The sequence below is a fragment of the Centruroides vittatus genome, unplaced genomic scaffold, assembly GCF_030686945.1.
Source record: "Centruroides vittatus isolate TY-2023 unplaced genomic scaffold, ASM3068694v2 contig_439, whole genome shotgun sequence".
NCBI classification, from domain to species: Eukaryota; Metazoa; Arthropoda; class Arachnida; order Scorpiones; family Buthidae; genus Centruroides; species Centruroides vittatus.
The window spans coordinates 2,372,487-2,397,503 of record NW_027122239.1 but is presented as its reverse complement, the minus strand read 5'-3'; the positions used below and the strand labels follow the sequence as shown (position 1 = coordinate 2,397,503).

The following is a 25,017-nucleotide window of genomic DNA, read 5'->3' as shown; positions in this document are numbered from 1 at the left end:
ACCCGTTCGGATTCGATCCCGGGTCCCCCAGAGCGGTAGGCTGCCACCTTTACCGCTCGGCCATCCGGCCGTCAAAACTAGTACTGTCTCAGAATAAGCAAAGCAGTGACATTGTAAAACAAATATAATTGGTTTTCTTACATTTTTTTTTTCTATTTTTGCCTCTTTCTGCCCTGTGGGCACTAAGAAGCACGTTTTTCCCTGGCCCATCTTGGCTTTAGCCAGACTCAAATTGGGCGCTACCGGGTAGTGAGAGATGAGACCCAACATATTCGGGACAGACTTCATATGAAAAATTCCCGGATAGTCAGCCTGCCACTTGTTTACTTGCCATATAAAAATACTTAAAAAATTAAATCGAATATTATAAATTCCATTACAAACAATAAAATTTAATTTGTAAATTAATTTTTATTAATAAATTGTCATTATAAATAAAAAGCGTTATTTATATCGTTTACTATTTTTCGTACGAAGTACGCAGTGGTTTTATCAACAATTTTCTACCGCTAGTGAGCGCTGTTGGATGACGGTAAGCATGTTGGAGAATAAGTACAGAATAGAGGAATTGTCTAGCCGAACGTAATTTTATCACATTTTCCACCGATTTTAAACGAGTCAACAGAAACGCGCATAGATTAGTTTTAAACAGTGATATACGCCCGTTAAATTGCGAAAGATGAAAGTCACGGTAACCACATTGTCGGATGACATCTTCACTTTGGATGTTAGTGACGACATGGAATTGGTCGATTTAAAAGCTCTGTGTGAATACGAATCCGGAATTGGAAGTCAAGAAATCGTCGTCATGCACGAGGGAAGACCCCTGTTGGACGATAAGAAAGATCTAAAAACTTATGGCATCAAGGAAGGCGACGTATTACTGATACAACAGATTGTGCAACAAAGAATGTCACAGGATTCCGTTAATCAGCAGCCTGGTGAGATTCAAAATTAAATGTTTCCAATGTTGTTTACGCTTTTAATTCGTTAACCCGTAACATACTTTGTTTTCTATGAATATTTCGTATTGTTTGGTAAACATTTTTGAATTATTAACCTACTTACATAAATTTCTACATTGTTGTTTAGATAATAAATACAAGTTGAACGTTAAAATATATACTAATGAGAAGTATTTGTGTTAGTAACCATTAATTGCCTATATACAGATGAAAAAAAAAATTGAAACTGAATAGTTTTTTTAGTGTGCATGTGTAACATTTGTGAATGTCTGAGAGGAAACCTTATGATAAAAATACTTTTAGTGCAATCTCTGTTGTGTACTGAAAGTATTTTATTAGTTAAAATTATAAGTTAAAGAAAGACTGATGTGTTTACGTAAGTAAGAAAGGATGTTTGCCTTGGGTGACATAAAAATAAGCATCAATAAAGTGGGAGAACCTAAAAATAAATGGTAAATATCTTGGGCAAAAATACATTTATTGTTAATAGTAAGTTATATAATAAAAAAAGAAATCGTTATGGATTATTGTTATTAAAGGAAATACATATTTTATTAATTTAAATACTTTCATATTAGTTTTTTTTTATTTGTAAATGTTGCTCTTTTATTTTATATTAACTTTCATTAGATTATTCAAATGTAAATTATGAAGAAATCAAAAAATTTATACTTTACTGAATAATTGTGAAAATTTTAATAAATCTATCAAGAATTCTAATGTCATTGACATGAACTTTTCAAATTATTTAAGAACTTTTTTTTATATAAATTTCTAAACACATATCCATTTTATTAAATTAAATCAGTAATGTATGTTTGTTCAGATAATAAAACAAATAGGATTAATAAAAATGTATAAAAATAAGTTCTTTTATGCTTAAATTAGGATCGATATTTTCTAATAGTTTAACAGAATATCGAGTAAATTTTATTTTCGTCAATAAAATGTTAACGTTAGAAAATATTATTTAATATTTCATAAAATTTATTGTTATAGGAGACATTATAATAATGTAGTGTAATGACAGTCTTAATTTACAGATTTTTTTTCAAGTGATAACTGGTTAGTTGAATATTAGAATATTTAGTCAATGACAAAAACAATAAGATAAAATTGCAAAAAAAAAGGATATTTGAAGAAAGAAAATGACGACGTTATTGTAATTATATATAACCACAGACGTAAAAAATATATTTATAATTATTTGCTTTATCTTTTCTTTTTTAATAAATGTGTTATATAATAAATTGATAAGAAAATATCTGATAAAAGCAGTATTAACAATTATCTAAAAGTTCATAAATGATAGGCTTAATATAAAAATTTTAATGTACTTGCAGCATTTTCCATGAAACTAAGATGACAGAAATGAATATTAAATGGTTAAATCAATAAATATTTATGTTAATGGACTTTGAAGAAAAGTTTTGCATGAATTTCGGTTCTTAATGCAAGTATTTAATAAAATTAAAAAAACTATTTCAGTCAAATAAAAATTATTATTCTAATTTTTGATCGAACATACGTTTTACTGATACTAAAATTGTTGTTACAGAATTAATTTTAAAATTGCTAATGAAAATGAACAAAACATCGAATTTTACGTATTCACCTTCCATTAGACATTTTAATTACATTTGGCTTATCGCCAAAAGAAAAAAAGTAAATCTTGTCAGGAGAGTGAACTTATTCCAGTTACTGTAATACTGGGTCAAAAAACTAGCGATAGTGCCAACTGGATTTTGTTCTTATAGAAAGACCTTTCTATTAAACAAAGAGAATATTTGAAAACGTCACTACGTATTTTAAATTTAGACATGAAGGTGATGTTTTGAATGGTAAATATTTTTGTATTTATCAGAGATTTTTAAAAATATACAATTTGCTTTGTTTAAGCAAAATGTATTACTTTTGATCTCATTTTATAGATTTTTGATGACACGAAATTTATGTAAAACGTCTCTAGTAACTGTTGAATTATTTTAAAATTATTTAAAGCATTACGACGTATTAAAATATGTACCCATACATAAGAAAACAAAAAGAATTACTTTGCGATTACTGTAACTTGTTTGATCAAACACACAGAATGTGATAGTCAGATTTAGCTTTATTTTTTTTCTATCTTCATGTAGAGCAAATTGTTAGTCCGAATAAAAACTGACTAATTAAATTATTTTTTGAATTAAAAGAATTTTTTAAAGGTTATGTCTTGTGTAAAACAGTATAAATTCTGTACATTTGTTGAGCTATATACAAATATATACAAAATACATTATTTTATGTATAAAAATGCTTACAACTAGAAAAGTACAATTGAGAGAATTTTAAATAACTAATTTGTGATTTCAAATATAATTTAAATTGATACATTCTATGAGTAGTAATATATCCATCATTGTATTATAATAAGTCAAAAAAATTATAATAACTAATGTGTGTATTTTTATAAATATTGATTTTTTTTTAACATTTAAATAAAATTCTTTTTACAAGATTAAAAAGTTATTTTTGACAAAAGAAAGTACATCAGAATTTGTTTTATTATTGTAATGTTCACTATTCATCATCAATTCTTAAATAACTGTATTGTACATGTAGATTAAATTATTGTATTTTACTGTTTAGGATTTTTTATGTAGTTGTGTAATGGTATTTTTCTTATTGTTAATTTTTTTTTTATCTGATTAAACTATATCTTAAAATTAAAAATTAGTTAAATTTTTTAATATCAATTATATATACAGGTATACCTCGAGTTATGTCGTTCCCGATTTTACGTCGTTTGTCAAAAAAGTATATGGAAAAATAAAAATCAAGTTTAAGTCAGTTTATTCGACTTTAAATCCGTCCGCCATAAACATTGAAGACGTAATATCACTAGAAAAGCGTCGAAAGCGCATAAAATCATATTAAAATATGCACATTTACAGTAAATGTTAATATAATCATCATAAATCCTAGGAAACGAACCATGAAAACATCTCTGTTTCTGTGTTATCGTCTTATTTAGCGGTCTTTAAGTGCTCATTATTGACGTTTCCTCCATTATTGGCGTTTAGTTACGACATAAGTCGAAACTACGACTTACGTCGTAACTACACAAGTAAATTCGACTTACGTCGCCTCTCCTGGAACCAATTACCGACGTAAGACGAGGTATACCTGTATGTATATATATATATATATATACACACACAATAAGTGCTTGTGTTTTTATAATTGGGGATATTGTTATCAGTAGTCTAAATATTATCAGAATCAAGTTCCAAAACAAATTAAATAATATTACAAAACATTATTGTAATTAGAGCTTCACTTATGATTAGTAACTTAATGATAATTTGATTTTAGTTAATAGTAACCAACTGAAAAAACAGATAACAACAGTTGAAAGCTTTGTTGTTTCAATGATTAGAATCAATTTAAATTAAATCATTCAGTCAGATAAAAAGTTACTTTTTATACATTAAATGTTCATCTTACAAGGAGAGGGAGAGGGTGCAAGGACTGGAAAATGAATCTGAATGAAAGAGGACAAAAACATATTGACACCAGGAACTTTTTATGAAGCAAACCTTACAGTAACACTTTTACTTCGCAGTCATTGTCAATGACATTGTTTTCTGATTTGAAAAAAATATGCTGGAAAATTAGTAGAAACGAAAATACCAGGCATAGTTAGTCGTTTTTTTGAAATAAGGAGTGCTTAATTGGTGGGATGATAAACTATGAAGTGGTTTTTATGATATCTTGTGAAGATGCTGTAAAATTCCACTCCATTTTGTTGAAACTTTTATCAAATTCTTCTGTTGATAAAAGTAAACATTGCAAGCAGGACTGTTGAGAGCTATATGGAGACTGGGTAGAGCAGGCTTTTGCTATATAGTTTTTTGAACAAGTGAAATATGTAGAATGTTTATTAATTATAAGCAGAAAGATTTTATTTTCTGTTATTAAAAAATAACATTAATCTTAGAGGTAGGAACAGTTATGGGCCTGTAAGTTCTCCTGGCCTGGATAAAAATCATTAGCTTTTCCCTCTCGATAGACCTGACTGCAAGGTTGACTAATAGGGTAAATTTTGCAGGTATTACTTTGAGGTAATAAGTTACATTTCCAGTGTTGATGGAAATTTTATTATGCAAAGGAGCATCAGTTTATTTTCCCCAAGAATTGTGAGAATCCAAACTTTAGCAAAAATTGGTCGTCGATGTCATAATGCTTATTCAATACTTGTTGTCATCTACTACCTGAGAGAATCTCCACTTACACTTTCTCGACGGCAAAAACGACGCATTTCCGTAACCTGCTTACCTCTTGGTCAGGTGATATCATGCTAATAGCGTAATTGACAGCCGAAGAGTCAGTCACAGTTTAGTTTTTCCAGAGGTCAGAAGTCGCTACTTGGTCTCCAAGGTTAGTTGTCATCAGTGCCTTTAATGTTAGTTCAGGACCTCCTATATCACCTTTACGAATACCATGCCCATTCTCTGTGCAAAGACTCCTCCAGCAATGAGATACCTAGATTAGGATATTATCTTGCCCATTAATCGATGTTGCCAAATCTCTGTCACAAGATATCACCCATTTTTGAACTGTTCTGATCATCAAACTATCCGCACCACAACCCTACCATCAAATACGAACTTTTGCAATTGGAACGCAACAACTGTATAATCTCAGGTATTTATCTCAACATGCGATTCAAATGTAAACTCTCTCTTGCGTGACCACTCTGTTAAATAGGTTGGTAAATCTGATATTACGATATGTATCCTGTAACCTTGTTTTTTGTGATTATTACATGGTTATTTGTTGTTAATCCTAGAGTCTGCATGTAGTACTTTCGTTGTACTGTCTCTCTGTCCTCCAACCAGAATCTGATCGCCCATGTACAAAGCCGCTTTCATGACCTACGTTCTAATCCAAATCATTAATGCCGTCTTGGCTTCCATGTCAACAAGACACGGTGGTGTCGGTCCTGACAAGGCACTAAAGAGGTGCCGACCCTGTGGTCACAGAATCAATCATTAAAAGAATTTTATCATCTTTGTTTCAATGTTGTTTGTAAAGTCTTTGTATAAATCTTTTATAAGTTTATCCAATTTGGAACAAGTGATGATAACATTTTTAAATTCTGCAGTTAATTTGTCAGTCAGTTTTAATACTGTGGGGCAAATTTATTTGTTGACCTCTGGATGCACAAATACATGAGAGGGAACAACTTTCCTGATGCAGTTAGGCTGTTTTGTACCATATAAGAATGGGTAAATTTATTCAAATTATATTTCTTTATGAACGCTATCTTCATTCCTTGAATGATCTGTTTTATTTTGTCTGATAATTACACCTGTTTGATCTGTGCTGACTGGATAGGGACAGCAGCTACCAATGCCCATTCTTGCAAGGTTTTGTTGTAATTTATAAATATTTTATTGTGTGAAACAATTGATTATGTTCTTCATATTTTGAGATATGACTACTTGAAGTTTATTGAATCTTATTCTGTCCATTTTTACATCTTTCTTTCACTGTATCAAATAGTAATCTTTTCTTTTTATGCAACTTTCACCCAATTTTTTCACTGTCTTAAAATTTTAATATGAATGTGCTACAGCAAGAGCAACAATTTTTGCTTTGTGGGAATGTGTTGTGGAGTAGGTTTTGTGTAACTGCTTGTATTACAGTCCTCATTGTTGTTGGATTGTCTTTGCGCTATCAACAAATAACATATAATCTTCAGCTACTTATAATTAAAAAAGTATGAAAGGAAGAAATAGTAACAAAAATACAACATATTTTGTCATTCGATCCTTCATTGTTGCTGTCATCATATAAAAATTTTTCATCTGCCACTACATAACTCAAATAACATAAGTAAAATAATGTCAATAATAGTGTTGGAAAAACCTGTCTGCCATAGTCATAGAGACAGAACTAATTTGTTCATGAGGCTGTTTGGTTAATAAATTGTCTTTCATATTTGGGATACACATAAGAGAGCATTGGTGAATGTACCTTTTTAAAAGTCTCATTTGCAAATGAAATTTCTTCCATAGTTTCAACTAGTGTTGCCGCCTTTACAAAATCGCTGACTCGGACGGCAGGTCAGATTTGTTCGAACAGAAGTTTCTGATGCATGCACAATGTCATTTTACAATGCAAAGAATAACGTTCATGCTGGTTCTAAATCGGTTACAGTTAGGGACTAGGGACTTATGTAGGAGTAACATACAAGCAAAAAAATAAAAATAATAAAATAAAATAAAAAATAAAAAAAAAGGTCGAGAGGCAGGTTGCGCGTCACACGTCAGCATAAACAGAGTAACATGGCGGAATGGCAGATGAGTTTCAGTGAGTGTGAGGTCTTTTGTTGTTTAAATGGTGTAAATTTATAACAATATTTGCAAGAACTTTGTTTCATTGTAATTTCACAATTTCTACGAAATCCCCGGACAAAATTAATAGTTCCCAGACTGTCCGGGTGAAAACCGGATGGGTGGTAACAATAGTTTCAACATTAACTTTCTTAGTGATGGTCTCAATTCTCAGCCATTGTTATTGTTAGGAAATAATTTTTAAATATTCTATAAGAATTCTATAAAATATTCTATAACCTTCTATAAGAACTTGTTTTATACTACCATTACTATATTTCAATTAACAAGTAATGAATATTATTTACTACTTGAAATTGTCAATATTATATTATTAAATTATTGATATTGAAATCATATTATTATTATTGGTAATTATAATAATAAAAAATAATAATTTGCTGACATCTTTGGGGGATCCACGATCAACTTTTACCATCTTTATAATAAGATGTCTGAATTGTCTATTAAGTCAACCATTATGATAAATCCAGGTAAAAGTGGATGGATGTCAACAAATTCTACTAGATATGAAGCAAACAACAAGTAATTTGCTGTTCATTAAAAAAAGTAGAAAAAAAGATCAGTGGGAATTGAATACAGGCTAGAGATGTAGAAGTTGAGCCTCAGCTGCTTTGTTGCACCACTTTGACTGAAGTCTGTGGTTAGGACTAGATATTCATTGTCCTACAAGTTTAAATTTCAATTTCTAACACTTGTTACTTCATTTATATGCTAACTGTTTGCTACTATTGAAGACTGTAATATTCATTACTGTTTAATTAAAGTACAGTACTGTACTGTAACTCCTTTGCATAATGGAAGAAGCAAATAAAAAATACAGAGATTTGTCCCTCAAAGATAAACTTGAAATTTTAGAATGTTATAATAAATTTCAGAGTGAAAATTGAAATGTCAGCAAGAAAAAATGAGAACTTGATTTATAAGAAAAATCAAACTGGAAAAGATAGTGAAGTTGATTAACTTTGAAGCTTTGTTTTAATAATGTTTATGTCAAAAATGCACTTGTTTATGGGTTACTAATGCATCATAAAGCAGAAGAGTTAGCTAAAAATATGGGGGAGAAAGATTTTATTGTAACTGATGGAGAAATCAAGAGAACAAGATATACAGATGCATTCATGGCGAGGAGAAAAGTTCTGGTTTTGCATCAGTTGAACTGTTGTTAAAAAACAAAATAGCCAAAAATTATTGCTGAATATCCACTGAGGAATAGCTACAATACAGACAAAACATTTTATTTTTATGCAATGCTTGATCATACTTATGTTTAAACTATGAATGTTGTAAAAGATGCTGTTAATTAAATCACAGAAAGAATATACTATAGTTGTTTTGCTCTGCTAATATGCAAGGCCAGAAACAAAGATTTCTAAAGATTGAAAAAGTAAAAATCCTGGATATTTTAAAGACATGAAATATATATCAAAGGATTACTGTTCAAATGTAAATGCCTATATTACAACTGACATTTTTAATAATTGTTTAGTTAAATGGAATGTAAACTTCAAATAAAGGATTGTTTTTGTTGTACAACACATTCATGTGTTAAACTAGTGTTATTAAAAATTATTAAAATAATCTTTACTGTGAATACATCATCACTTATTCAGCCATGCAACTGAGGAGTTATATTGAACTTAAAGGCATACTACAGAAGTGAAATGGATATGAGAATGGATAAGGAGATGATGATGAGAGTCAAATACAAACTGATGTTTAACTTGTATTGCTAATAGAATTTTTCTATTTGATTCACTACATCCTTTGGCAATGTTACAGGTTCAAATGTCTGAGAGGACCATTTAGAATTTTTAAAAATCAGCACATAGGCATGTGAAAATGAAGTAATGTCTGTTTGAGAGATCATAAAGAACACTCCAGAAGATGTGTCAAAAGAAAGGTTTAAAAATTGGCATTTGAATTGAGAAGTTAGAAAGGAAATTTGGTGTCTGTTATGATATCATCAGAAATATGCCAAAATTAAATTAGATTTTGGAGAATTATCTAATGAAATTGAAGAAAATCTACATGAAGATAGGTTTAGATCTTCCAACAAATGTTCAGATGCGAGAAACTCTTAAATCCATTGTGACATACATTACAGGTGTGTTCAGTTTCAAAAACACTATGAATATGAACATTTTTTTAATAGTGAAATGTTGCCAAAAAACTATTTGGAAATAACACCGGTTAATCTACTAGTAATTATTATAATTAAAAATAAATTTAATTATTAAGAGTTCATTAAACATTTTTAGTTGTTTTAACATGTTTTAAATTCCTTGATTCATTAAAACTAGAATTTACACTAGAAATTCCACTAATTGTGATTCTTTTCATCACATATTGTAATTACTTGGTTATTGTTACCAGTATAGGTTAATTCCAAAGTGATTATTGTTTCTGTTCTGTTATTAATTGGTTGTCAGTTTAACTTAGTTTTATGATAAGCTTTTTTTTAATGAAACAGTTCTAAATTTTAAAATACGTAAATGTAAACTACAAATTTATGCATTTATTGGTTATTTCAGTATTAAAGAAAAATTGTATTTAATAGGATTAATATTTTTTTGATTTTATTATTAAACTTGTCTTTAACTGGCTCTAGTGTTTAATAAAATAAAAAGTTCCAAATTTTATTTCTTTTTAGAAATGTCATGTTACATATATGTATAATTCCATTCTGATTATTATATAGAAGTATACAGTTTTAAAAAGCTAAGAATGTTTGTTACATGCATCATTCTTGATGAATTTTAAGGTTTTGGGTCTATTTGTTTTTAAGTAATTTTTAATATTTTCTCATATATATTTGTAATTTGGCAAGAATTAAAAATATTTCAATTATAAATTAAATTAATACAATTAATTTTAGTAGGAAAAAAAAGAACTAAATTTTGATATTGTGTGCAATTTTATCATTTAAAGTTCTATTGATTAATCTTGACATTTCTATCAATACAATAGATGACTGTTATTAGGTAGTTCTGTACTCTTTACTATTATTTTAGCTTTGATAATTGATTTATTCCATACTCATTATCTTTTTTATTTTTCTCATATAAAGGTTGCGATTGTAATTAATTAAGTGGATAATGATCTCTAATAATTAAATTTTTTTTAATCTAATGTGGAAAAGATTTTAGTTTATAATTTTTATATAGTGCCAATTTGAAATGCTTTTTCCAATAAGTTGTAAAATTTTGTTTTATTTTGAGGAAAAGATTCCTATCAAGTACACATTCAAATGAGCTTGGAAACTGTTTCCAAGGTCATTCGATGGTACTCGATCACTAGTTTTTAGCTGGTTCTTTGACAGCCGTGATGTCGCAACAAGCTTCTAAAGGAGTCTTCAAGATACCAATAACTAATGGTTAATTTAAAGTAAGTAAATTTATTGAATGTTAGGTGTGTTATATATGCTAAAATAAGCCAATTAGGATATCAATTTTAAAGAAAAAGATTGAAAGCTGTGCTGAATTAGATGCTTTATTCTAGCTTAATTTTTATGTCTGAACTTTTTTTTAATGAAGATACGTTTGAGTTTAGTAATTTATAAAAATATAACTAGTTAAACTGAACAAATCAAAAATAATCACATCAAGTGAAGCAGATTCCTAATTAGTAGCGATATCAACTAACATCATTTTTATTTGGCATTATTAAATTAAATATTGAAGAGTTAATTAGCTAACATTGTATGTTAAAATTGAAAATAAGTTTTATTTTAAACTATATTTACATAATTTACGTAAAATAATAAAAATTATACATGTGTATATAAATACTGTAATTATATTCATCTTTTCATAACTTATAAAATTTAAAAAGGTTTCTTACAAATCTATAATCAATGTTATTTTATATTATTTCCGGTGTTTACTAGAATATACATGCATTTGACAGGAAAAGTATTTGTACAAAAACATTAATATAGTAGGAATATAATGAAGTTTCCTTCACCCATCAGAAATAATTTTAAAAATGTATTTTATTGAGAGTCAAAAAGTTTATAATATTAATTACAATAATATTGTTATAATTTCAGGCCTCGGAGTCTCATTTTTCTCACTTGTACTCACTTTTCTGAAGTATCCTCACTTTTTAGGTCATTTTCACGTGCCTAATTAAGATGTGGGACAAATCAAAAATAATTTTAAAGCCAAACAATCAGCCGAATTATCAGACTATTGGAATAGAATTTTCTGGAAGAAAACACGTGGCCCTGAGCGGGTCTCAAAATTGCAACTGCCGCTTAGTGTTGTTAGGTTATAGGAAACAAAAATTTATTTCATATATGTAAAAAAAAAATCCTTTATGCACTTAAAAAATCCCTCTCATTACAAATTCAGAAGCCAGTGTTGAGTAAAGTTATGTACTCACGCCATATTTCCATTATTTGCTAAAATCTACCTCTTCCGAAATAGCAGTAAAAATAAAATAACAATTTTTACTGCTATTTTGCCGAGTTTTCCTTCTGTGTTTTCACTTTGTTTTATCACTATTGCACTCACTTTTTATTCACTTTTTCTGTGTTTCAACTCACTTTTTCAGGGGGTCTGTAATTTGTAGAACAGATAAATATCATCAGGATAATCAAAAAAATTTTAATGGTATTAAGCAACTTTAGCTTTCAGAGCCTTTAACACGGATTAATGCTAAAATCTCAGAGAACTGCTTAATTTGTGTTTGTGAACCTGATGTGATTTGCAGGAATAGATAATAATGAAGCAGAATTAAGTATGGAAAGTAATGTTTACCTTTTATGAAAAAAGTTTATAACTATATAGGGGGGCTTCAGCTCTAACCATGACACCTGACCATCACGAGGCTCATCATATCTACATTGAAATTTATAATAATTCTTTACAAACAATATTTAGTTTTATATATGATGATTTAATATGTGGTAAGACCAAAAAAAATGTAATTTAATATAATGAAGAGTAAATTAATAATAGATAATATTTAAAATCTATTTATTGTCTATTTTTAAAGTTACCATTCAGATGTTGTAAAGTTCTACAAGAAGTTGAGAGTTCAATTTTGACACCATTTAATGCTTAAAATACGTTCTCCCTGAAGGTTTCAGATTTTAAGGTTTAATTTTCATGTTCTGTTCTTATTTCCTTGTGTTTCCCGTTTCTTTTCTTTTTGTTGCGAAATCATTGAATTTATATATTGGAGATTAGATTTATCTTAGAAAAGTAAACTGTTTAATACTATTAAAATTATTTATTTATATTAATAGCTATTACGTAAAATAATCATTTGTGTTTTGTTGATATACAAGGCGATTCAAAAAGGACTGTACAATTTTGAAAGAAAATAAAATTTTACTGAGAAGTCTTACAAAATTGATTGAGGCATTAGTTAATAAAGAACATGTTAAGTTTGTTTCACGTAATGTGGAAATATTGCATTGGATTGAGGAGGTTGAGACATTCCTGGCAACATTATCTTTAGCAATGAATCAACATTTTATCTTTATGGTAGTGACCATTCATAAATGCAGGATTTGGACCTTCAAAAATTTGCAAGCAACTGTGGAACATGTTTGTCACAGTCCAAAAGTGAATGTTGTACTCTCATTAAAGGGAAAGTGTATACTGGAAAATTTTCTTATTCCACAATTAAGCAACAATGACGCAGAAGAATGCCATTGTTACTTTTAACGAGATGGTGCACCACCCACCATCTTACAGACATTCAAGATTTCTTCAATAAATGCTTCCTAGGTCAGTGGATTGGTTGAACAGGGCCAATAGCATGGTCATCTCCATCTCCCAGAGTTGATTAGATCTTTATGAAACTTCAAAGAAAAAACAAGTCTTTATTCTACTATAGCCTGCAAATCTCAGAGCTCAAAATTCAAATCACTATCAGTTTCTGAAATAACAACAGATATATTGCATCTAGTTGGCAAGAATTGAATTCAGGTGGGTTGTCTATCATATCACCAGTGGTGCACTCTTGGAACCAAGATTTCTATTTGAGATAAAATTTGATGTGTTTTGCTATAAATTAACATTTGAACTGATTCTGTAAGTCTTCTGATTAAAATTCAATATACTCTTAAACTTGTAGAGTTATTTTTGAATCACCCTGTAGAAACTAAAGTAATACTTAAGCTTCTAATCATGGCTTGAATAAAAGTAATAATTTCTGTCACAGGTCTTCCCCTTCAATTGGATTTTAGTGGACTTCAGCTTCCACAGAGTAAGTTTTTTTTCTTCTTAAATTAAATGAAAACATACTAAAATTATAAATTTAATATACTATATATGAAACTGAACTATTTCAGTAATCCATTCTATATGTATATTTTATGTAATTTTATTTTCTTAGCATCCCGACCAGAAGACGATCCAGTTTATCTTAAAGAAATGTTATTGAGTCATCCTGAACAACTTGCTCTTCTGAAACACAATAATCCAAGATTAGCTGATGCTCTGCTTAGTGGTGACATAGGTAAATTTTTGGTCTTAAAATTTTTTAAATCATTTATAATGTCATAAATATCTAAAAAGAGTCAAATAAGCTATTTTAGATATTTAATATAATTATCATTTTGTTAAAGAACGCTTTACGTCGGTACTTCGAGAACAACAGAAAGATCGAGCCGAGAAAGACAGACAACGTATTAGAATAATGAATGCAGATCCATTTGATCCGGAGGCCCAACGTATGATTGCAGAAGAAATCAGGTATATTTTAAAAATATCTTTAAGCAATTTTGCATAGAATTTATAAAATTAATATTTTATCATGTTGTAGTTTAAAACAATGACAAGTAATAATCTGTTTTAAGAAATTAAATTAATTATGATGAACCTTTAAGAGTTTTTCATAATTCATTTAAGGCAACAAAATGTTGATTCTAATATGGAAGCTGCAATGGAATATCATCCTGAAAGTTTTGGTCAAGTTATTATGTTATATGTCAATTGTAAAGTTAATGGACATCCAGTAAAAGCCTTCATTGATTCAGGTAAGTAAATGTTTGTATTAAAACATATTTTCATTAATTATAACTGATTATTTTGTTGTTTTTTTTTTTTTTTTTTTTTTTTTTGCAGGAGCTCAGACAACAATAATGAGTCAAGCTTGCGCTGAGAGATGCAGCATTATGAGATTAGTAGATAACAGATGGGCTGGAGTAGCTAAAGGAGTGGGAACTCAAAAAATTATTGGAAGAGTTCACTTGGGTAGGAACTGCAAACAAATTTAAATTATTAAAATATAAATATAATGATTAATTAATCAAATATCAAAGTTAGTAAGATAATTTTTAAAACTTTTTAATCATTTATGGAAAATTATATAAATGTATATTTTAATGTGTCAAGTTTTTAGTGAAGTTTAATTGAAAACATCCTTCTTTATAAATTACAAATTTAACAGATTAATGACTATATTTACGACACAGGATCAAGAATTAGAAGTTAACTAATAAGAGTTCATATACTAAAAGTAAAGAAAATGGTAATTGGTTAACGTCTGATTCTAATTCTTGAAACTTGGTTATGAATATGGCCATCAAAGAAGTTTTACATAAAACATTTTTTAAATCAATTCTATTTATTCTCTATTTAAAATAATATTTATTTTTGAGTGATATTTTGTGAAATCTTACTAAAAAGCTTTTATTAAACAGTTCAGATCCAGATAGAAAATGACTTTTTGACTTCATCCTTTTCAATTTTGGAAGATCAACCAATGGATATGCTGTTGGGTCTGGATATGTTAAAACGTCATCAAGTATGCTAATTGTTTTTAATACATTTTTTATTTTTTGATAAAATATTTAATTGCAGTGAAACACTAAAAAAAAAATAAGTTTGTTTTGCCTTTTTTTTGAATATAATTGACAAGAATAAAATAACAGAAATTAAAGTGCATTAAATTATCTCTCCTTACTCTATAAATTGAATTTAAAATTAGAATATTTTTTCTTTAATTTTCTAAATTTGTAATAGTTAAATTTACAGTAATCTTGTGTTTGAGCACAACCACACGATTACTGTAATATACATACAGTTACGATAACTTTAATTGAAATAATAGATTCAAGTTTTTATAATTTATAATTAAAATCTAATATTTATCCAGTGAGATAAAATAAAATTTTAAATAAAAACCTGCAATTAAATATAAGTGAAGGAATCAAAAATATAATAATAAATTTAAGAGATCTCTTTTCTTTTGATCCTTTTTTTTATATGAACTCTATGATGAAAAGAGAACTAATTCATATTAAATATTTTTGCATTATTATATATATGTTTGTGCCCCTTGAAAATATTAGCCAAATATTGGTGTGCAGTCTATACTCAGCATAAATAAATTGTTATAATTTTAAAACAATTTGTTGTTATATAAGTGTAAGAAGTGCAACTGTTCCTTTGGTAATGAGTAATTATTGGTAATTGTCACTAAACTCCTTTACGATAATGATATAGTCATTTAATTTAGATAGTTAGATAACCTAATAAATAGGATTTTAAGAATTTGGAGGCTTTATCACACCAAAGCTGACCAAAAAATAGACCAGATCTTTTACAAAAAATTTAGTCTTTAATAATCACCTTCAAATTTAGGAAAGGATGCATTTCAGGCACAAGGACTCCTCATCAGCTTACAAAGTACCAACTTAGCACACACATAATTATAACACTAATAGTTAATTAACCAATACAAAAGAATTTTTGATATATACAGTGCACAGTATTTACAATATTTAATACAACCAATATATTAAAGAACTAAATACTATACAGCATAAATTTTTTTTTAATATAATAATGTGATATATCACATTATTTGGAACCAGTAAATGTCTTTTCTCTCACATTTTCCGAATTCTGGTAGACTGTTCCACACTATTAATAATGAAATTTTGTTAAGTATATTAAAAATTAAAAAGAGAGGGATATTAACAATGAACTTACTATTATTAAAATAATTGGTTTCCAGACCTTAAACAAAACAAATACACCAAATCCATAAGACTGGTGTAAAGCCAACTGCCTTGTTACAATTCATTTTACAATGTGATGTGACTTTACTCCCACATCTGTTCAGCATCTGTTTCAAGGTTATGTAAAAACGATGTAATTCCACCTTCATATAGCTTCAGTCCCATGTTGTTATTAATTCTAATGTCTTCCTGTATTTTCAGAATTTTTGTGTGTTCCTGTAGTCTTCTTTTTAATTGATTTGTTTTCTGTCAGAATACTCTTGACACTATCTTTTAAAATTTCACAACCTTTGATATTGCAATGTTGTGCCACTGATGATGATATTAAATTGTTTTTGATTGCATATATATGTTCTTTAATTCTTGTCTTTAATTTTCTTCTGGTTTCACTAATGTATCTTTTTTTATGTGAACAACTGCAATCCAATGAATAAACTACATTATCTCTTTCTAAATCATTATGTTCATTATTTTTATATTTACTGTTAATCATTTTTGCTATGATTCTTATATGATTTGGTACTAAAATAATAACTAAATTTTTTAATTTTTCAAAAACACCGAAAACATATTCTATTTTAAGATACAATGTCTAAACAACTCCCGGTTGTCTATTTAATGTGACATTTTCACTTTTACTTGTTTCTAACCACTTTAACAATAATGTACTAAGGTAATCCTTTTTATTGGGCTATCTAACTCTATCTAAATTAAAGTCGTGGGCTAAAAGCATTGTTTATTATTATTGATATAGTAATTGTTTGAAGATGATTTGCACTATACGGCATTATCTCCATTTCTATCCATCACATTTAGATATTGATGTTATTTCAAAATGTTTGGACACCATTTCTGGGAGTATTGACACCTATGCAGACACAATCCACTCTCACATTTAACACAATAATGTTTTCTTCAGGCATTGGTGTTGGTAGGTGTTGTTTCTGAAGAATTGCACCTTCATTTGTGATATGGCCATTTCAAATGTGCTTTAAAAGAACAGTTTTAAGAACAGTTGTTTTTTTAAAGCACATTAAGAGATTGCAATATACCAGTTGGTTTTCCTTGTATTACCACAATGTCACACTTTCTTCTTCAGTTCTCGAAATGTTCTTGGAAACTGTCAATCATCAACATAGAACATTTATGTAAAAGTGTTCCTGAGTTTGCTAAAATCAGAGCTGTGGAGTTGTTTAAAAATCTGCTGACTCTGAATCTGATCAGGGGTGGACTTATAGGCCTGGAAATTCTGATGTCATCACATGACCTCAGAATAAAAGCTTCAATAAATAAAGTTATAATAAAGATAGAACATAGAAACTTTTTTATTCCAAAGCTAAAAGACTCATCTAAGTAACGACATAGTCAATATATAAATATGTATTCAATAATTTTTACTTTCCTGACTGTTATATATAACAGGGAAAGTGTAGTGATTGGTCAAAAAATGATCCCCCCCAAATTTTTACATTTTTGGGCTCAGGACATCTTGAAATGTTGAGATGTGCAAAAGATTTGGGGTTTTTTTCCTGTATGTATGGATGTTAGAATGTGTGTATGGGGCATGATTTTGTTCACCCTGTTTGAAGCTTAATAATTTCTATGGTTTTTGAATTGGAGTTGGATGATTTAACACAGGAGTTATTAAGCTTTAAACTGGTGGTACTAAATCATACCCCCACACATATCCAGAGTTGGCAGATTTTTTACAACTCTGACTCCACAGCCCTAGCTAAAACCAAACTGACCATAATCAGTCTTGGAAGAGTTGTGATATCCAGCTGTTTCCTTTAATTCATACCAAAATTCCCTCTAGTAATTTCTTCTTACTCCTTAATTGTACTAAATGTTCCATTTTAAGTAGAATAGATTTTCTTCTACTTAAAATGGAACATTTGGTACAGTACCACTTTCTATTAATCACTTTGAAATAGTAGTAGAGTATAAAAAAGCAACCATAATTGGAATAAGATTATTTCTTGAGGGTTGTGAAGGTAATTTACAGTTCGGTTTAATAAATCTGATAAAATTTTTATTCACTTTTTATCACTTGAAAATTAATGTTGTGACAATAGTGTTTTGCCATGGCAACGGCAAAATTCACTTTAATGTGAGAATTCAGTTTATCATTGTTTGTTTTAAGGCAAGTTGACTGTATTTCAATTTTGCCTTGTTGCATTCAAGGCAAAATTGAAGCTTGAGGCTTGAATAATTTTTCAAATTTTCTTTTCTGAAAATTAGGGTGTGGATTACACACATGCAGCCTATATATGCATAAATATGGTAATTCATTTTATGATGAGTAGTAATATAAATTATTAGACAGGTTCAACAGTGTATATATATTTATCTCAAATTTCTTGGGAATGGGGAAAAACATTTTGAGATAGACACAGGTTTCAAGATATAGGGTTTCCTACACAGTAAACAGTAATAGGTTTGATTGGAGTTACGGTATTTTATTAATACAACAGCAAGTACAGTATTAAGTATAAGTAAAACATTATTGACATATCTAAACAGAAATAGTTTGTCAATAGTTTGATTCCTGACTGATGTAAAATGTTTGACTTTTTTCAACCAATAAGACACAAACCAATTGGAGAAAATTGCAACTATGTATTGTATTGTAAATCTCTTACAATATAATACAATTTATGCTGTTAACATGTAGTTGCAGAGTTTTGAATTTTGTAATTGACACTTCAATCCATAATTTGAGATATAGGTGTTTTGGAAGAAAATTATTTGAGATAAACATGGAAAATATATTGAATTTAGGCTGAAAATGCAAGGGAAAAATAAATTTTGATATAGACAGGTTCAACTGTATTTTTAAATTTTATTCATTAAGTATTTTTTCATTAAATGTAAATATTGAAATGTTCTTTCATTTTGTTGTCAGTAAGATTGTTTTACAGATTTTTTGATTTATCATTAACTATATTATATATACAGATACGCAAACTTATTAACTGTAATAGTGATGGCCACAATGTGCCAAAGACTTTCATAAGCTGTGCAAAAGCTATTGAATATCAGCAGTTTGGATTGTCATATATCTGACTATTCAGAGATTCTGAAAGTCTTGACAGCATCATTATAGTCTTTCAAAAATGATAAAAGTATTATTTTAAAAAGAATAATCATGTGTCAACAATCTATATAGTAAACAACATTAATCTGACTGACAACCAAGATGTAGCACTGCATGATTTTATTCATCTGTTGTGAAGCTTAATAATTCCTGTGCTTTTTGTTGAAAATTTTCTGAGATTTTACAGAGAGATTTCTATATTGGGGGTTGATGCTATATTAAATTTTGGTGGTTAAAGGTCAAGGGAGTGGGAAGATAAAAGGGTGCCTATTTGTCATATCTCAAATAGGGTTGAACTTAATGAAGATTTTACTCATTATTAGCATTTACAGTTTTATATAAAATCCATCACTACCCTCAAAATTAAGCTTTTTGCCATTTTATAATAGTTAAAAATGTAAGTTTTTAATAATAAAATATAAGAGATGGCACCACATGCACACAGTTTTAAATGTTGCCGGGAAGGTTAAGCAACATATTGCTAGATTTTTTTTTATTCTTTCAGCCCTGTGGACACTAATAGGACTTTTTTCAGACATACAATAGGTGATGAGTGACAGGCCTGACATATTCAGGGTAGACCATCCTCAAAATTTTCTGGGGATTTTTGACCCACCCAGATTTGATCTTTGATTCTTTGGGGAAATAGGATGTTTAGCTGCATTGGCAGCTGGCTGTGTTACCACATTATAACACACTGCTCTTATCCATATTTGACTCCTTAAATGTAGATCTAGAAGCATATCTACTTGGCCACTTCTTTAATATAATAATTATTTTCAGCATCATTGAAGCTCTCAATATGATACACCTGCTTTTCTTAAGATTATTTTTTATTTTTAAGCACTTTGCAATTATAAGCTGACTTTGTTTTTACATTTGTTGTGGATTTAAACAGATGCTGGATGGTCCAATTTATTAAGGTGGCATCATCCCTGAAAGTTCCTGGGGTTCTGATCTGGACTTATGCCAGATTCCTAGAGTGGGACCAAATGGCCACTAATAATAAAGGTGCCAGACTTTATCACCACGACCCTTTGGTTGTTTTTAGGTTAATTCAGCTTTCTAAAACTGAAAGAGAAACAAAAATTTTGTAATTTAAACTAATCAATATTAAGCTTAATATTAATGTTTATTTAAAATTCTTTAAAATAAAGATTTGTCTGGTCATCCTTCTGTACAAATTTTCTGAAAATACCTTTTATTATTATTAAATTTTTATTATATAATATTTAAAAAAACCCTCCACTTGTCATGCATTGTAAATATTTTAAATATACTTAAGTTAATAATGTATTTATAATACTTTAGCATTTGTTTGATTAAAAAAAATTTTTTTTTCCTAGTGTTCCATTGATCTAAAAAAGAATAAATTGGTAATTGGCACTACTGGAACAGAGACACCATTTCTGTCGGAAAATGAGCTACCAGAATGTGCACGGTTACAAATTCCTCAAATTCTAAATGTACCAGCAAATTCTCTACAAGAGCAAGAAGACAGACAATTAGCTGAGGCACTGGCTAGGTCTGCCGAAGACGGCAACGTGCAAAATGGTAATTGTAACGTCTCGTAAATATTACGACATTCTTAAAACTTGATCGTTATTGAAGAACTATTTCTTTTTGGTGCAGAAAAATCTGGAAAATCAAAGAAAATGAAATTTACTAAAAGAAAATAATTATTCACAAGCATTACACTTTTTCCCATCATCAAATTCTTTATGTATTTATTTTGCTCTCAGTATATTATGCTGTGATATTTTATTTTGTAATTTCTGTACATACTTTTCTTGAAGAAATAAATTTTTTTGCTTTCAGAAAATATTGTAATAAACAAGTTGATACATAAACACAAATAATCAAGATAGTAATTTTAAGCATTATAAATAAATTTGTAGATTTCAAATAGAATTTAGATATGCACTTTTCATATCATTTTTGTGATATTTATCACTGATCATATAGATAAAGATCACTGAAATTTCACTTTTTTCAGCATTAACTGAATGATTCACATGCCAATGAACTCCATTTACTTAACATTCTGTGACATTCAAAAGCTTTAATTTTCTAATATGTAAAATATATGATAACGATAAAATCGTGTATTTTAATTTATTTAAGCTTTGTGTAAATATGATTTCTATAATTATTATTAAACAGTGCAATATGTATTTTACCTATTACAGAAAATGAAATATTGATAAAATTACTAAAACAGATTATAGGGAAAAATCTTTCAGTGAACTGTTAAAAAAATAGAAAAGTAACTTTATTATTTGAAGCTACTTTTCTTTTGTCTAAGAGAAGTCTCTGTACAGAATAAGAATTTGACTGATTAGATTTTTATATAATTAACTTCAAGAATTTTTTTAAAAATGTTTTCTCTGAGACATTATATATATATATACAATCGTTATTTTAATAATTTTATTGATATTGCAATTTTTACTAGATGCAATACATGTAATATTGTTCACAGAATGCTTCCTTACATGCTAGATCATATAGGTCAAGTACTGTATGTTCTTGTGCTTTCTCACATCAGTTCGAAATAACTATTGTTTTGCATACAGTCCACTATGAATGCTTTCTATCTGCTAAAAGAATGGTTTTAGTATGCAATAGTAATTACATATAATTTTTTTGCAAAATTTGTAAATATAAAGCACTACAAAGACCAATGTAATAATAAAAACATTAATAATATGTATTAATACATTAAAATATGACAAAGTTGTCGATCATATTACTTAATTTCTATTAATTTTTTTACAATCAGATTAAGCAAGTATTGCATCTGGCTGTCATTTTTTAAACAGACGTGTTGTTTATAAATTTATAGTAATTTATTGATTTCAATTGTTAATCTAAGCTTGCATATAATCCCAAGTTAATCTAACTTATAAATTGCAAAGATTACAATATAAGAAATGTGGTATTTCTTAATATTTATTTTATAAATAATGTACAGTATAAGAAATCTATGAAAAGATTTAAAATTTATGCAACTGATGTAATTTTATTCCATTTTTTCATAAAATAGTTTCTTTTCAATTATATTTCTTATTTATTTTCATTAATTATATTGTGTAAATCTAAAATATTTATTATTATAATTATTTTTGTTTTTCAATTAAATTCTTTTGTTTTGAAAAATAACAAATTCCTATCCCTTATTAGATATTACTAACTGTAAATTTTTTAATGTGTATTCTATGTAATTATATGTAGATTTTTTTTTATTATAATTTTTAACAATTTATGTAGTTAGCTTTTTATGTTTTTTGTTTTTAATTTTATTAGCTTCACCTTCACCTTCGACCGTAAAATCGCAAAGGATTTCTCTCGAGCACAAAGCCACTAGCTCTTCCTGTCCTGGGTCCCAGCCGGCCGATAACTTCACGGATAATGACGTGCAAAGTTTGGTGAATCTCGGCTTTCCTCGACAACAGGTCGTAGAAGAATTGAGGAACTTTAACGGAGACACGACGCAAGCGATGGCATCCCTATTTGCAAAATCGTTAAAACTACCTTGATTTTCGTTGCACCGTAGTCTGTGAAATAGTGACTATGTGAAATGTGACCACGAATCTCGTACACTTTCTGTAGTCGGTATTATCGCTAAATCGTCGGCACATCGCATTATCTGTAAGGCTTGGAAATTTTAAAGGCATCTCTAAAACACGAATCGTTTTAATAGTCATAGGTAAAAAGGGTGCTTTTTTTATACGTGTTTGCATATGTTACTTCGTATACTTTTACTATCATCGATTCTCAATTTATCTCTTACAACTGCAAAACTATTTTATATTACATTCTCAAAGATGATTTTTTATATATAAATTTCTATGGGAATGTTTTGTTTTTCATAATACAACTTTTATTGCAGGGTAATTGCAAACTAAAAACAAAGACTATATTATAAAAATTTCTTATATCAAGCTGTAATTAGGTAATAGACATGCTAAACTAAAATCATTTTGAAGTTTGCATGCATGTGTTCATGTGATCATTATGGTTATATCGACATGGAATCATAGTGTCACAATTAATTTTTTTAAGTTTAAATTTTTTGCATGGAAATAGTTTACTACTTGATTTCATTTTGGATAATTAGTATAAATGCTGTGAATATAAAATTAGAAACTAAATTTTTCAAGAAACTATTTCCATTCAAACATTTTAGAATTTTACAAAGATAAATATGATCTGATGATAAGATTATGTCTATATCTTTTACAAATAAAATTTATAATAAAATTGGCTTGTTTCATTAAAGTATTTTTCTAAAATTAAAACTTTCAATTATCTTCAATGGTACAAAATGACTTCGTATTGAACTTTAGATCGTCGTCATCACCTTGAAACTAAAACATTTTTGGGACTCATCGTCCTCTCACACTCGACAGAACTTTGAGCCTAAGGAATACAAAATTCCACTTTTTTAGAACATGAAAAACACTGATGATAGGGTGAATCTTGAAAGCATTTTATTCCGAACAGTTTTTGATTTCTTGAAATAGGTTTAATGTTGCTTTATATTTTATTTAAAATATTGCAGAGTAGATTTACAAGTTAATATGTTTCTCTTACCATGTAATTTGATACAGAATGAAATTCATTCACTTCTTGTGCTACAATATCAAAAAATCTAAGTTTTTTAAATAGATTTTAATTTTTGTTATACTTTCAATTACATATGCATTCATTTTAGAAGGTAGTTTCAAAATTAATAAATATACTCATTGACATGAAAGTTACAAAACAAAAAGGTGTTGGAATGGAGTGATACTTCATCATTACAGTTGCATGCACTAATAATAATAAGTGATTACAATATTGTAGCAAAGGGACAATTTTCTGTAGAATAACAGTACAATTTAAAAGAACCTGTAGTACCTTGTAGTATCTCCTCTTGCCTGGATACCTATGATGATATGGTCAGGAATGGAGGCATACAGGTACAATATGCTATCCTGCAACAGAATTTTTGCAGTTGTTGAAACTGACACTTTAGATTCTTTGTATTTGTAGATGGCTGAAGCTAGTAACAAATCTGGATACAGGCAGGCCAAGGAAGTGTGAAACATATCAGTCATTCCTGGGAAACCTTAGGTTGTGGGTGGTCGAGCATTATCTTGATGAAAAAGGCCATTTGTAGCCATATCAAGAAAGGAAATCATATGCTCATTTTATTGCCTGACTGTACAACTGTACTGCCAGTGCCTCCTTATACCACTATTAGGAATGACCAACTGTCATAGAAGATGGCTTCCCAAACCAGCTTGCCTAGCAATGGAGATAACTGTGATGCTCAACAATTAAGACAGGTGAAATGACAATTGGCGGACTTCACAAACTAACACAGTAATTGTCTTTGTTCCCAAATGGAATTGGAATTTGTCGGTAAAGATGATATGCTGCCAGTTCGTAGCAGTCCATGCTTTTTTATCACGATACCACTGCAATGAAGCTGCTGCTGATGGCAGGATGTGTAGAGATCAATGTACATGTAAATTTTCCTCTGCTATTCACCTGCTAATGATACAGAAAAGAGAGGGTTCT

At 28.8% G+C, this 25,017-nt stretch overlaps 1 protein-coding gene across 3 annotated transcripts; it reads left to right on the top strand.

Annotated features, from left to right (window-relative positions):
- The first annotated feature begins 512 nt into the window (after positions 1-512).
- Positions 513-23,155, top strand: rngo (DNA damage inducible 1 homolog rngo). 3 transcript variants are annotated; one of them, XM_067272451.1, is made up of 9 exons: positions 513-941; positions 13,547-13,591; positions 13,721-13,843; positions 13,953-14,079; positions 14,236-14,363; positions 14,452-14,580; positions 15,030-15,133; positions 20,796-21,003; positions 22,756-23,155. In XM_067272451.1, exons 1-9 carry the CDS (start codon positions 680-682, stop codon positions 22,986-22,988), a joined length of 1,359 nt encoding a protein of 452 aa, XP_067128552.1. In that variant the 5' UTR covers positions 513-679; the 3' UTR covers positions 22,989-23,155. The 3 variants fall into 3 exon arrangements, with proteins under 3 accessions (XP_067128552.1, XP_067128551.1, XP_067128553.1); XM_067272450.1 differs by having other exon boundaries at positions 20,796-21,009; XM_067272452.1 differs by lacking the exon at positions 22,756-23,155 and adding an exon at positions 21,082-21,271.
- Positions 23,156-25,017: the final 1,862 nt, after the last annotated feature.

Excerpts from the sequence above, each read along its gene's own strand:
- rngo (XM_067272450.1), top strand. The coding sequence starts at position 680 with ATGAAAGTCACGGTAACCACATTGTCGGATGACATCTTCACTTTGGAT. Across the intron at positions 14,364-14,451 it reads AAAAGCCTTCATTGATTCAG|GAGCTCAGACAACAATAATG; the intron begins GTAAGTAAATGT and ends TTTTTTTTGCAG. Across the intron at positions 15,134-20,795 it reads ATATGTTAAAACGTCATCAA|TGTTCCATTGATCTAAAAAA; the intron begins GTATGCTAATTG and ends TTTTTTTCCTAG.